This window comes from Grampus griseus, assembly GCF_964374135.1.
Source record: "Grampus griseus genome assembly, chromosome: 14".
Taxonomy (NCBI): domain Eukaryota; kingdom Metazoa; phylum Chordata; class Mammalia; order Artiodactyla; family Delphinidae; genus Grampus; species Grampus griseus.
This window is the reverse complement of record NC_139008.1, coordinates 5,985,487-6,000,164: the sequence shown is the minus strand read 5'-3', so window position 1 is coordinate 6,000,164 and position 14,678 is coordinate 5,985,487. Positions and strand designations below refer to the sequence as shown.

At 59.4% G+C, this 14,678-nt stretch overlaps 1 protein-coding gene across 2 annotated transcripts; it reads right to left on the bottom strand.

The window, feature by feature from the left end:
• Positions 1–1,210: 1,210 nt before the first annotated feature.
• ARPC1B (actin related protein 2/3 complex subunit 1B) lies at positions 1,211–14,013 on the bottom strand. Of its 2 annotated transcripts, none has more exons than XM_082671512.1 (10): positions 13,774–13,830; positions 7,628–7,704; positions 6,782–6,886; positions 6,121–6,343; positions 5,269–5,376; positions 4,006–4,212; positions 3,847–3,922; positions 2,718–2,923; positions 1,838–1,928; positions 1,211–1,542 (listed from the first exon to the last, which is right to left on the bottom strand). In XM_082671512.1, exons 2-10 carry the CDS (start codon positions 7,689–7,691, stop codon positions 1,504–1,506), a joined length of 1,119 nt encoding a protein of 372 aa, XP_082527638.1. In that variant the 5' UTR covers positions 7,692–7,704; positions 13,774–13,830; the 3' UTR covers positions 1,211–1,503. The 2 variants fall into 2 exon arrangements, with proteins under 2 accessions (XP_082527638.1, XP_082527637.1); XM_082671511.1 differs by lacking the exon at positions 13,774–13,830 and adding an exon at positions 13,915–14,013 and having other exon boundaries at positions 1,212–1,542.
• Positions 14,014–14,678: the final 665 nt, after the last annotated feature.

The following is a 14,678-nucleotide window of genomic DNA, read 5'->3' as shown; positions in this document are numbered from 1 at the left end:
ACCCCGGGCATCCGAGCTGGGAGAGACTTCAGGATACAGGAGCCAGCCCCCTCCCCTCCTTTAATCAAGCGGGGACCTTAGGCCGGAGGGGCCAGGGACCTGTGCACAGTACATAGCGTCCTGGCCTCCTGGTGCCCCCTGGTGGTGACAGCCTCAGGATTTCAGGGCTGGGAGTAAGGGACCCAACACCCAGCATGACTGCTAGGCATTACCTTGTTCGTGGTGGGATGGCAGTGGGGAAGCCGAGGCTTAGCACAGTCACGTGGGCGCCCGTTCTGCTTCTGCACCCCTCCAGGAGGGGCACCGCCTCCTAAACAGCAGTCCCCTCTGCGCGGTCCTGAGAGGCGAATGGGCGCCAGGCAGGGAGGGACTTGGTGAAGACTAAGGGGAGCTGTGTAGCCTGAGCTGTCTCTGGGGACTGAGAATTTTTATCTCCTGATTTAAAAAAGAATCAGTGGGTCTCCTCTCACCGAGGAGACTATCCTGAGGGACAGGCCCTAGAACAGTGGGGGGGGGGGGGAGGCTTCCTTAAGTATCATTTGTCCTGAAGATGTGAGGACAGTTCACAATTAGATCTACTGATGTAATTCATTACCTAGTTGGACTAAAAGAAAAACCATGGTTACGTAAACAGGTAACTAAAAAGCATGTGAGGGCTTCCCTGGTGGCGCAGTGGTTGAGAGTCCGCCTGCCGATGCAGGGGACATGGGTTTGTGCCCTGGTCCAGGAAGATCCCACATGCCGCTGAGCGGCTGGGCCCGTGGGCCGTGGCTGCTGGGCCTGTGCGTCCGGAGCCTGTTGCTCCGCAATGGGAGAGGCCGTGGCGGTGAGAGGCTCACGTACCGCAAAAAAAAAAAAAAAAAAAAGCACGTGATTAAACAAAAACACCTGAGTAAAATAGGAATGGAAAAAAAAGTCCTAAAAAATGATGAGCAGTTAGTAGAAACCAACCGCAAACATCAAATAGAGAAATAATAAGTTTCCACTAAAGCCCAGAACCAGCCCACAATGTGCAACCACTTGTCTAGGAATCTGACTGCTGAATGAGTGACAGAAAAGACACCTGGTCCTGGCAGCTCCCAGGCTGGACTGCAGCAGGGAAGGAACCATTTGGGGGCAGCCTCTTGGGTTTAAGGATCAGCTGTGCTGGCAAACAAAAATAAGCTACCAGTGCTCTGCCCAAACTAACCTCTCCTTCTAGACACACAGGCCGGCGTGTCTACGGTTGCATTTTTATTACCTCCACATTTTGAAGCAGTTCATGACCAGCAGAGTGCTTTGGGGACATTTTTTACAATAAATGGAAGCATTTCTTTAAGAAAAAGGCAATTGTTCCTTCAGTAGGTAAGCCTCCCGCCCCTCCCCTCCCCTCCCCTCCCCACCTGAGGGAGCAGCCTGTGGGGACCCGAACTGGTACCCTAGAAACATTCAGCAAAGCGATCCTTCGCCTCCCTGACCCCCTTCCCTCAGCAGCTGGGATGAGGGCAACAGACTCCTCACAGGTCATTTGATCTTGAGATCCTTCAAGGCTGACTCCAAGCTCTGGAAGGAGACAAATAAGATGGGCTGGTTCTCAGCTGTCCTGCAGACACCCCACCCACAGGGACCTGGCCTGGGACAGAGAACCTGGTCTTTGGGGTCAGGCAGACCTGGGTTTGAATCCCAGCCCTAAAGGAAGGTGCTGCAGAGGGTGCCAAGGCCCAGATGCCAAGGAGCCCTCACCCCACTGAAGTGCCCTGCGGGAAAGAAGGAGGAGGACTGGGGCATCCAGGTGGCTGCCAGGGAGAAATGGGCGGCCTGCGGGGAAGCGAGGCGGTGGGGGGAGGGCAGGCCTCACCTTCACGTCCCAGATGCTCATGCCGCCGTCCATGCCTGTAGTGCAGAACTGCGAGCACTTGGCCTTCCCCCCACTGAGCACCGAGATCTGGCTGCAAAGAGGATGAGGGCTTTACAGATCCCAGCCTGTGCCTGGGCCGTGCTCCGGCCCACTCTGCCCTCCAGGAGCTCCCCAACTTTTGGGGGAGCCCACCCCAGTGAGTGTGAGTGTGTGTGCCCAGCAGGGACAGCCCAGGAGGCCGGGCTGTGAAGGATCACAGAGGACAACAGGACGGGGCTCCTGAGTCTGCTTTAGGGACGAGCAGTAGTCCCTGTGCAAGGAGCACAGGGCAGCCGGGCAGCTGGAACAGGACGCACAAAGGCCTGGGCAGGGGGTGAAGGCACACATGCTGGGGGAATCAGAGTGATGGAGCATAGTAGGGTGGGGAGAAGATGGCACTGAGTGGATGCAGGGCTAGTTCTGAAGAGCCTTGAAGGCCGGGCAGAGGAGTTTAGTTTGAAGACGTTGGGCCAGGCAGCCACAGGAGGGTTTAACTAGCCTAGGGGCAAGGTCAAAGTCTCGCCACGCTTCCTCTGATTTGTCCTGGGGTGGACGCCTGTGGCTGGCAGGATCCGGGAGTCTCTGGCTCTGGTTCCACTCTAGTTCCTCAGGGAGGCTGCTGCGAGACCCTTCATTCCGCCCCTTCCCCCCTCCAGTCACTGCTCGGCCACCCCCCAGAACGGTCCCACAGTGCGTCCTGAAAACTGAAAACGCAGAGCAAGGCTGACTGCTCTGCCCCACCTGATGCAAAATCTCAAGAGACTGACCAGCTTCCTAAGTGGGCCTGCACCTCGACGCTGCCTGGGTGGGTGTGGAGCTCGCCCTTCGGCCCCGCTCTCACCTGACACTGTTCTTGTGCAGTGAGTCCAGGCCCCCGCTTGCTGCCGTGCTGCCCTCCGAGCTCGCCTTCTTGTCGAGGTTCTGGAAGCGCTCGCGGGCCGTCAAGCCGCGCTGCGAGCTTTGCTTGGGCACGTCCAGCCGCCCACCGAAGCTCAGTGTCCCCGCGGCGCCGTCGTAAGTGAACAGCACCGGGAAGCAGTCGTGGCCCTGCAGCGGGGAGGGGCGGGGTGACATTGGAGCGCCCCCACTTTCCTCCCGGGGAAACCCAGGCCGAAGGGCAGGTGCAACGCCGAGGGGCGCCCGGCCACAAATCGGGGGGGTCCCAGAGGCTGGATGCAGGGCTTGGGTGTAGCACAGGGAAGCCGATGCCAGCTCGGGGACACAGTCGGCGACCCCAGGTGTAGTAACAGGGACTGGATGTCGGGGCTGAGCACCTAGGAGCAGCCCCCTCAGCCAGCAGGGCCAGTGTTCAGTTGAGAAAGCTGGTCTGGGACTTTCCTGGGAGCCCAGGGGGCCTTGTCCTGCCTAGACAGTTACACCTGCTCTGGGAGAGACCCCACAGCTGGACGTTTGTCTAGGAAGAGCAGGCCTGATCCCCCTCTGGGACCCCATTAGGTTTCCTGAGGCCTGAAAAGAGCCTTGACATAGGTGGGCAGGAGGAGGGAGGGAGAGTAGTGTCCTTCTGGACACACAGGACTGCACTCCCCCACAAGCACTCATTCTCTGAGTGAGGAGGTGTGGTCCTGTCATTTTCATTGGCCAATAAAATGTAAGCAGAAAGGTTAGGATCCAGGGCCCAGTTCTCCACTTCCCCTCCTCACTCCACGGGAGACAAAGCTCCCATCTGCACTGAGCAGAGCCCCCCTCACAGCGCCCACGCTGGACAGTCAAAGGGAGCAAGAAACAAACCTTTACTGTGTTAGGCCACTGCAGTTGGGGATTTTTTTGTTGTTGTTACCACAACATAACCCAACCTATTTTGGCCAACAGAGATATGGATGGATGGGTGGGTGGATGGGAGGAAGGAAAGGAGGAAGGGGGGACAAGTAGAGGGCTGCCTGGGCATCTCGGGGCTCGCTGGGAGACCTGCTGTCACCGGCCCCTGCTCCCCCGCCCCCGCGCCCCCTTACCGCTGCCACCAGACTGTTTTCTGTGATGAAGGTCAGGGCCAGCAACGGCAGCGTTTCAGAGGCCAGAGTCGCGACGCTGAGTGAGAGAGAGACGTCAGCCACACCGGCCCCTCGTGCTCGGTGCCTGGGTTGCCCCCCATTCGGGTGACCTGTACTCACGCCATCTTCTTGTCGGCATCAGCCAGGCACACGGTGCTGTCATGGCTGACCCAGGCCACACGGCTGCCGCTGGCGGAAAAGCAGACCCCGTGCACCCAGCCGCAGCTGCTGCTGGACTCAAACATCAGCTCCCCGAAGGGCATCTTGGAGCCCCACGGGGTGGGTGCTGGCCGCTCCTCCACCTCCTTGATGTAGGCTGAGAAGATCCTGCCGGGAGAGGCAAAAGAGGGGGTGACCGGGGGTCTGGGAGGGGCCTGACAAGGGACTCCCTCTCCCAAACTGGCCTGCTGAGGCCAGAGCACCCGGCTGAGTCCAAGGGTACTGTAGCCGGCTTTCCGTGACCTGCATCTTCACGCTCAGACAAGTCTGGGCCTTGGTGCCCACTTTGGGCAATGGTGTGGGGTCAGGAGGTCTCCCAGCTCAGGGTCCCGGGAGCTCCCAGGACCCTTGGGGCCCTCACCTGAGGACTGACCATCCACGGCCGACGTGGCTCCCAGGGCGTCTCCTGTCCCCCTCACGCTGACCACTACACTCCAGGGCTAGCCCCTAGGATGTGCCCCCCCTCCTGCTCTGCACCGTGAACCAATCCTGCCCCCCTTCCTGCCAGCTCCACCAGTTCCACTCGCCATCCCAGGGCCAGCCCGGAGTCATCTGACAGGTCAGGGTGCCAACAAGAGCTTCATCAGGACCTCCTCCTCTCTGTGCCTGGGGCCTCTGGTGCCTGCTGTAGCGTCATTTCCCAGGGCAGATGCAGAAACCCAGGCCATCTGCCTGGAGCTGGGAGCCGGAGGCCTTGGGAGACTCGGGGGGCGGGGGGGGGTAATGGGCCCAGAAGTGACAGCCAGCCAGTGGCAGGTGGAGACTCTTTGTTCCAGGCCTTAAGATAACGAGGCAGGGTTTGTTCCAGCCTATCAGTCATTATACCTTAATGTGAAAAAGTACACCCACTCATTTTCCCTCAGATAGAAGCCAAGAAGCTGAAGGAGTGGGAGGTTCTCATGAGTACAAGAGGGCCTAGAAAAGAAATCTTGCTGACATTAAGTGGTGGCAAGGGGCACATCCTTTTAAGACTCCACAGAGGCTGGAGAGAGGACCCAGGGATGACCCTTCAAAGAGCAAAACCTCACAGAAGCTCGACTGAGGCCCCCAGGTCACCTGCTGACAGCAGAGCTGGTCTGGAAGGTGGGTCGTGGGGCTCCCAGGACGGAGCTCCCCTCCACCCTCCGATCCCTGTCCCTGTGTCGATGGCAGGGCCCCCCTCACCGGCACTTGAAGTCGCAGGAGCCGGCGGCCAGGAGCACGTTGTTGGGATGCCAGTCCAGGCTGAGGATGGTGGAGCGAATGGGCTTCTTGATGTGCTTGCAAACCCACCTGGACACGGCAGGCAGACAGGTAGGGAGGAGACAGGGACACACAGGTGGGCACCCGCCAACCCGGAGGCTCCAGGCTCCCACTGGGCCCTGTAGACCACAGAGATCCCAGGAGGAAGGGGCCTGGGTCCAGGCTAGCAACGTGCCAGGTCCCATCCAGGGTGGGGACGCCATCCCTGGTCTTGCGACAAGCCTGGGGCAGCTCAGTGAGAAGTCACGAGGCCGCTAACTGGTCAGGGTTGGATTTGAACTCGACTCTTGGACTCCAGCCTGACCTCCCACCTGGCCTCTGCCCTCAGGGACCCCGGGGAGAAGATCATGACGTGCCTGGGAGCTTGTGAGTGGGCCCTGGAGTGTGATGGGCCGGGAGCCTTGGGCGAGTGATCTGCCTCAGGGCCTTTGCTCATCTGTAATGGGACTGCAGCAGACGCCCAGTCCAGGGGGCTGATGGGAGGGGGTGGGTCAGTGCCAATACGTGTGCAGGGCTTAGTGTGATGCCTGCAGAGGCGGCCCGGGTGCTGCCTGGGCCCTTATTACTGAGACAGAGCTGTGGGAGGGCAGGGGGCTGTGCAGAGAGCCTTTCGCCTCGCCTCCAAGGGCCAGAGAGGACACACTTCCCCAGGGTCATGTGAACAGGGGTCCTGACTCCCCGTCCCGTGCTTTCTGGGACCCTCTTGTCCCACCACCTGTTGGTCTGCAGCCCCAGGTCCCTCCCAGCCCACTCTGGCCCCACCCAGGCACCCACCAGTCGTTTTCCTGCTCAAAATAGCAGATGGAGATGACACGGGAGCCACTGCCCACAGCAAACTTGTTCTCCTGGGGAGCCCAGCGCACACAGCGAGCGGCGCGGTTGATGCGCAGGATGACGAGCGTGGGCTTCCATGTGCGGCCTTTCAGCGTCCACACGTAGGCATTGCGGTCTGTGCCGCAGGTCACGATGCGGTTACTCTCGGGGGCCCAGTCGATGCCTGTGGGGTGGGAGGAGGCACTAGGCTGAAGCCATCCAAGCAGAGGTGGCTCTACAGTGTACGCATGGGGGGCCTTAGAGGCCACAATCGGGATGAAAGCTGCTCCAGGGGGTACTACTGGAGTTCACTGGGGGTGTTACAGCTCCCCCAGCTATCAGCAAACATGCTGGAAGGCCAAGCCAAGAGACTGAAAAGAAATGGGTCCTTGGTAATGCTGAGCTGCTGGATCACACCTTTCCTGAAGCCCTTAAACTTCTGAGTTTTTCAGTAACATAAACCAATCAATGTAATCCCTTTATAACTTAAGCCACTTTGAATCAGCGTTCTGTTACTTGCAACCCAAACTATCCTACCTAACATAGTGAGTAGGTGGATGGCCCAGCCCTGCCCTGTCCCCTGCCTTCTTTCAGGAAGATGACCCCAGCCAGCCCAACCCACCTGTCACCTGCCCGTTGTGCTCCTTGAGCTCGTGCACCTGGACCCACTTGTTCCCACTCTTCTCATAGATGTGCACCTCGTGGTTGTTGGGGCAGATGGCGATCTCTGCAGGAGAGACGGGTGGGCGTGGGGAGGAGGCATGCGTGCCCAGGCTCCCCCATGACTCCCCACCTTCTCAGGCCACCTGAGCAACACTTTGTCCTCTGCTAATGCACTCTCCTCCTCTGCCTCAGGTCCTGCTGGGCCCCCCTTGGGATTCCTCCCCAGGGGCTGGCCACCCCTCATCTGCATCCCCCAGCCCCAGTGTCCCCAAGGCAGTCTCGCAAACCTGCGGGAGCTCTCCCTGCCCCCTGCTCCGCCCCTGCTCCAGCCACGGTCTCCTTGCTGCTCCTGATGACACCAGGCTCTGCCACCGCGGGGCCGTTACACCCACCCTGGCCTTCGCACGCTGGCTCCGTCACCTCCTTTGGGTCTCCATGCAAACGTCACCTCCCCTGAAAGCCCTTCCCTGGCCCCCTTTTCTAAACTAGTGCCTTGGCTCCATCGCTTTCCCCTCACCCTTCATGTTTCCTCAGAGCTCATTTCACTGCAGGTTACATTTCCCATCCCCAAACCCTCCCGTAGCCGTGAGCAGAGGGCAGACCCGCTGTTGTGCCCACCCAGTCCTGGCACCCAGAGCAGTGCCTGGTGCAGGCAGGGCCGTGCTCTCGCCTCCAACCCTCAATGCCCGCTTGCCTGGCTGCCCTGCTTGGGTCCCTTCCCTCCTAACACTCAGGATCTCAGGATTGGGGGTCAAGCAGGGGGACAGCTTCCCACGGCATCCGATGGTGGGGGGAGGGCACTCACGGGTGCGGTCCTTGTTCCAGGCATGGCAGCTGATGGGCTCCACCAGGAAGCTGTGATAGGCCATGGCTGCTCGGCTCCTGTGCCCAAGACAGAGAGGGAAGCCAGGTCAGCCCCACCCTGCCCAGCCAGCCTCGCGGGAGGGCAGCCAGGGGGCCACCCTGGCCTCCCGACTCTGGCCTAGCGCTTTGCTTCCCTCCTGGGGCCTCAGTTTCCCTCATGAAACAGCAGCTCTCATGGGATGTGTCCGAGGCTCCAGGGTACAAACACAAAGGATGGGGTGGGGAGTGGAGGCGGGGAATGGGGGTGTGCGCGAAGCCACTACCATGAGTGGGGTGTGCTGGGACCCTGCCCCAGACAGGCCATCACTCATCATCTGTGCCTCAGTTTCCCCAAAGGTGGAAACTCTCGCTCCCCAGGAGTGAACCAGGTCTCCTGGCCTTTGCACATGCTGTTCCTTCCCTCTGCAGGGAAGGCCAAGCCTGATGTGCCTTGGAGGCCAGTTCTGTCCACATTTCACACCAGCGTGCTAGTCTCTCTACACCACCAAATGTCCACCCCTGTTCTATGCGGCAAAGTCCTGCTCAACTGGAAAGACCCAAAGAGAGCATCACTTCCTCAAACCCATTCTCTCCCCACCTCAGCTTCCCACTCATGGGTAGAGCCCAGCAGCACTGCCTACCAGCTGTGTGACCCCAGCATATCACTCGCCCTCTCTGAACCTCAATTTCCACATCTGCCAAATGGGAACAGGAATCCGGTCCCCCGCCAAGGTGTTTAGAGGGTGAAATAAGACGACACACCACGCCTGGCACATAGTAGGTGATCATGAAATGGCAGAGCTTTGTCTAGAATGGATGTGCCGGCACCCGGCGTGCTTCACCTGTTTAGGGGTGGGCCTCCCGGCCAGACCAGGGGCCAATCCAGGGGCCCACGAGCCTCAGGTCTTCTCACTGGCTGTTCCCTCGGCCTTCGAAGCTCTTCCCCCAGATGCCTGCACAGCTCCCACCCTCGCTGCTGCCATTCAAGTCTGTGTCCAAGGCCACCTTCTGAGCAAGGCTGCCTCCCACACCACCTCCACACTCCCTAGGCCCTAGTTTTCTCCAGGGGATAATCTTACTGAACGCGAGTTACTTTGTGCTCATTCATCCTGCCCGTTTGTCTTTCTCCCCCTGCTGGAAAGTAACGAGCTTGATGGAGACACACACTTCTGACCATCTTGTTTACATTTCTATCCCCGGCGCCTAAATGCGCGGCACATAGTAAGCACTCGATAAATATTTGATGAACACAATTGTTCACTGCCATCAGTGTCCAGCAGAGTAAGTTATTTTATTAAATGTAAAAAAAAAAAAAAGCCACACCGCATTCCCTGAATGCTGCACTCACCAGCTCTAAGCCCTCCTGTATTCTCGACTTGAGCCCCAGATGACAGGTGTGAGGGCTGCGGTTGGAGGGGAAGCCACCTGCTAGAGTCACGTGGCCCTGACGTGGGTGTTCCCAGGCCCTCGGTCACCTCCCCCACCTGACTGGCAGGTTTGTGGCCCAAGGCTGGGCCCCAGGAAGGCCGCTCCTCAGCCTGGATCTGAGCCCTGACCTCCCCGGAACCCTGGGGTCTCTCTCTGCCCCCAGGGGGGGTCTCGACCAAGACTCCTCTGGGAGGAACAGCACTGAGTTGCGGCCCAGGTACGAGGGTCAGGCTGCAGTGCCGTCCATCATACTGCTGGGGACTCCGGGGCTCAGCGACCACAAATCCCGCTTTAATTTATAGCAGGAAGTCCTGGAAAGTTCCTAAAGCGGCACAGACCACCGCGCACACGTGCACAGAGAGGGCAAGGGACCACCACGCCTGTTCCCGCAGGCCTAGCGCAGGGCCCCCAGTGGGTCCCTGGGCAACATTTGCTGAGAAAGAAGGTGGACACACACAGCCAGGCTGAGGCCACACACGCGCGCGATCAGCCTTGCAGTGCGCATGCGCACGCACGCACACACTGCTCCCATACACACACGCATGTCAGCCTTGCATGCGCACACAAGCACACCGCTCCCACAGCGGCCGCCTCCCCAGCCTCTGTCTCCTTATAAGGCTTCTTTGTGTAAAGCAAAGGCCCCGGAAGTGGCCTCGGAGCCCAGGTCAGCAGGCCTGACGGGGTTTCCCCAGGCACTTCCGCTGCATCCGGGCTGGGTGGGCCGGGGTCATCCACGTCTCCACCGCAGGGAGGGAGCACCTAGGTCTGTCCACTAAGCCGTGCTGCTCTGCCTGCCCCCATTCCCCAAGGTCACAAACGGGGCAGGGGGCGGGTAGGGGTGGTGGTGGTTAAAGTAAGAAACTCATTTCCAAACGCCAGCTAGGTTCTTCTTGGCCCGACTCCACAGGAGGCCAACCACCCCCTCCCCTTCACCCCAGGCGGCCCAGCAAAAGCCCAGGGGGTCCCTGGACCCTAGACTCAGACGGAGCAGAACCCAACTTCCCAGCTCCAACTGTCCCAGGCACACTGTCTGGCCGGGCATCTCTGCCCCTTGTCGGCTCTTGGTGAGTGTCCAGACGTGTGGGCCGGGCTCTAACAGCCTGTCTAGGGACTTTTCAGAGTTCCAGGCTGTGAAGATGGAGATCCTGGCAATACAGAGGACAGTGGCCCCCACACTTGCCAATATCGCAGCTGAGAGGGCTTGGGGACCCTGCCCATTGTTTCCTGGGACCCAAAGATTCTCAAGCGGGAGAGGGAGGGGCTGATAAAGATGACCACAGCACAGTGGGACAGGCAGGTTCAGAGCACACCTATCAGCCGACCACACTTTAGCATAAATTCAGACAGAAATACTCCCTAGTCTACTGACCCACACTGTAAAGGGGGGAGGGGGTACGGGTGGAAGGGGTGGGAGAGAGGAAGACGTGTTTTCCCCTTTTCATAACTTTTTCATAACTTCTGCAAAGCGGTTGAAAGCAGCAGGGCCTCCCGAGGACTCCCTACCGCCACAGGTTACAAATGCGGAAGTGGCAGCCCAGGGAGGGGCGTGGCTTCTCCAGCCACTGCAGGCTTGAGGATCATGGGATCATTCCGTGTGGTCAGATCCAGGAAAACAGCCTTCACACCAGGCCACCCCGCCACAGGAACTATGTCTTAATCATTCCCAGGGAAACCTCTACCCTACCGAGGGGCGGGCACTGCCCGAGTGTGGACAACGCAACAGCTCAGCGGTGTCTGCTGGTGGAGGCAAAGGCAGGCTGAGGCCATGGCCCCGGGAAACCCACCCACTCATCGCTGTGACCCTGTGAGTCAGCATTGTGGACCCATTTGATTGTCAAGGACAAAGAGAGAGGAAGGGGCCCTGAGGATGGCGTTGGGACTAGGAGTCCACGTCTAGTGCTCTGTGCCCCCATCACCCTGGAAAGAGAGTGAGGCTGGGGGAGCACGGGCCAAACTCCGACAAACTCCCCCAGCTGGCTCTAACTGTCCCCCACCAGCCTGGAGCCGGGATCTCTCTGTGCTCCAGGTAGCTCTTCCCCCGTGTCTGGCACACAGTAGGTGCTCAGGATGAATGGATGGGGGATCACGCAGGGCTGGGAGAGCAACATGATGGCTGGGAGGAGCTTTGGGTCTCCAAGGTGGGGTGTGGGTCTCCAGGCAGGGGGTGCCAAGGACCATGTACCGGGGTGTGGACATAAGCTGCACGGGGACAGGTATATTTGTTTTGTTCACAGATGAATCCCCAGTACCAATTAGAGTGCCTGGCACATAGTAGGTGCTCAATAAATATTTCTTGAATGTGGTTGCATGAATGAATCACATCCGTCTTATGGTATACTTCTTATAGACCAGCCCTATTATTTCACTGGTACATGTATGCAATCTGTAAATATTTACTGGGGAGTATGCGCTCAAGATTTTTTCCTGATAGCGTCAATGATCCAAAAAACTTGGAAATCGTCAATCTAAAGGGTCCTCTCTGAGGATTCGGGGAGAAAACAGCTCCCTTCCAAAGCAAGGCAAGCCAGGCGAAGCCCCCAGCTGCCCAGCCAACGGTCTCAGGCCTCCCATCTCTTTCTTACATGCTGGGTGCAAATTCTGACTCTCTCCATACTGACTGGGTGCCCTCCGCCCATGTTTCCCCCACATCTCTATCCAGAAAAGTCTGGGGTTGGACGAGGCACCAGCTGTAGGTTCTTTCTTGCTTTCAGAGAAGCTTCGCCGGCCCAACCTTCTCTGAATCCAGAGGTTTGACTGCATTGGAGGCTAAACCAGGCAGGAGCTGCCTGGAGCAAGGATCTCTGCTCTGCAGGCACTCAGGGAAGTCCCCACCCAGCTCAGCCACTCCAGGGAGCTGCCAGCAAGCCATTTTGCACACGTGCTGAGCTGTTACTCAACTTCCTGTTGTATGTGGAACAGCCCTCCTCACCCCAACAGACCAGCCAATCCTAGACCAGCTCCACTCTTGAGGTCTTACAAACCAGGCAAAATCAAGTCAAGAAACACAAATGAAAATAATCATAAGGCACCATAAAGCATCAGCTAAAATAATCCAAACCAAACAAAACCTCAAACACATAAAACTCAATGCTGGCCAGACTGTGGAGAAATTCTCATTTGTTGCTAATTTGTTCAGCCTTCCTGAAGGGCGATGTGGTAACATTCAATCCAACCAACTGGGTGGGAACAAACAGAAGAGAAGAACACAAACAGGAACTTAAAATATGTTAACATTTTTGGTGGCATAAATTCATTTTGGTGCTAAAAAAATAGCCGACTTTTTTTTTTTTTAAAGCAAACATGTTCATAATAACCCTCTTTAAAATGGTGACAGGATAGAAAACTCCAGATGACTACAAATATGGAAAGAGAAATAGTGATATGAACATGTTGTTATAAGACCTATGTGGATAATATACAAACACTTATGTAATTATGTAATTAATTAACTTGGCTTTTTTTTTTTTTTTTGCCACTTGGCTTGGGGGATCTTAGTTCCCCCACAGGGGATCCAACCAGTGCCCCCTGTAGTGGAAGCACGGAGTCCTAACCACTGGACCAACTTGGCATCTTTAAATGCCCAGAATTTACCCAGGACTTTGACATACATTCTCTCTTTTACACCCTAAAACAAGCCCAAGAAGTTTTCCAGTGTTTGTTTTAACCTTCATCTCGTACAGGAGGAAACAGACTCAGACAAAAGCCAAACTTTGCTCAAAGTCACCCCACTCCTAAATGGCACAGTTTGGGATTCTGACCCCAATCTCAGAGTTTAGGTTCACCTGGACACTGATAAATGTAGGCAAGCCTTATAAATAACAGCAAGGACAATAACAGGGCATGTTTAGTCCCTGTGTGTGCCTTCACTCATGATCGTATTTAAGCCTCACAACTTGAAAGTTCCCCATTTTCCAGATAAGCAAAGTTGAGGCCCAGAGAGGTTAGGTGGCTTGCAAGGTCGGTGGCCAGTGATGGAAGAAGCTGGCGCTCTTACCAGTTTCTGGTCCCGGAGACCTCGCCGGCGGGGGTGCTCTTAACCACCGGGCAACACTGCCCGCCAGGCGGGAGGGGCCGGGGGACAGCCCGGAATAACCTGAGAGCCTCGGTGTCCGCACCAGGCTAGCTCCTGCGGCTTCACGCCAGTCACTACTGTGTCACTGTCACCGCCCGAGGTCCCGGCCCTGGTCGCGGTCCCCACGCCGCCGGCAACGGGGGGCGCCGCTCGGAACGCTCCGGTCTAGCGCCCGGGAGCTCAGGAGGGAGCGTTCCAGACCCGGCCCGCCCCTCCCTGGACCGGACCCCTAGGACCTGGCCCAGCTGGCGGGAGGCGGGCTGAGGGAGGGGGCGGTGGCCGGCAGGGAGGGAGGGAGGGGAGGGGCGAGGCGAGGCGAGGCGAGGCGGGCGGGGGCGCCAGCTCATTTCCCGGCTGGAGCAACCCGGAAGGCTGGAGGACGGAGGGGAAGTGACTGGGCGTGGGGCCCTCCGGCCCGAAATAACGGGGCACACCGACGGCGGGGCAGAGTCTGGGGGGAGGGGGGAGGCTGGGGGGGCGGGGAGGCGGACGCGCGGGCCGGGGCGCCCCGAGGGCGCAGACTGCGGGGGGCGGGGTGGGGAGCGCTGCGGTTCCCTCGCCCGGAGGAGGCCGCCCGCCCGCAGCCCGTGCCCCGCGTGTCCCCTCACCTCCAGGCGGGCCCCGTGTGGCCCTTCTCATCCCCGATCTTCCGGCGGCCCCTCGTTGCGTCCTCCCCACCAGCATGAGGTCGCTCCCCGCTCTCCCCACGCCCACCCCCCCCCCTCCGGGCCGCTCCCGCGCCCCCTCACCTCGGGGCGCCGCGGCCGCGGACTCTGGGCAGTCGACGCGCCGAACCGGCTCTGGGCCCCGCGCAGCTCTGCCACTTCCTCGTGGGCGGGGGGCGGGGCCTCCCGGCTCAGCCCCGCGGGGACCGGGCGGGACCCGGGCGGGCGGCTAGCGGTTGGAGAGCCCTGGTCCCGCCCACCCCCCGGGGCTGGGGCCGAGCTGACCCGGGGCGCCCTGAAGGCATCCGCCCCTCGCCCCCTGGCGGGCGGGGAGACTGAGGCTCGGCAAGGGGGACACCGCCCGGGCGGGAACCCGAGCCCTGCAGGGCGCACAGCCCCCATCCCCGCGAGCGGCCGTGGGGAGCGCCGGTGACCCAGCAGCTTAGCTGCCTCTCCCGGCCTCGGGCCCCGGCCGCGCGGGGACCACCCCTCCATTCGCGATAGGATGCCCGCTGGGCGCCGAATGTGCGGGGTGTGGGCAGTCAGGGGAGCCGAGGCAGCCCGCCCGCCGCCGGGGTCCTCGCTTCAAAACGGGGCCGCCAACCCCCGGCTGGTCCAGTTCCTTCTCAGTGCCGACTTCCTGCCCCTTTCCACCGCAGACCGCTTCCGACCCTTAAGTTACCCAGCGGCCTGGCAGCCGCCTGTATGTGGGTCTTGGGTCAGGTAGGCCCGTAGGTCTCTCCATCCCTGCCCTCTGCCTCATCAATGGACATGTGGCCAGGTGGTCTCTCCCGCTACGGTTCAGCTCAGCTGGTTAGCCAGGCACTAAGCAGCATCACGGATGGGCG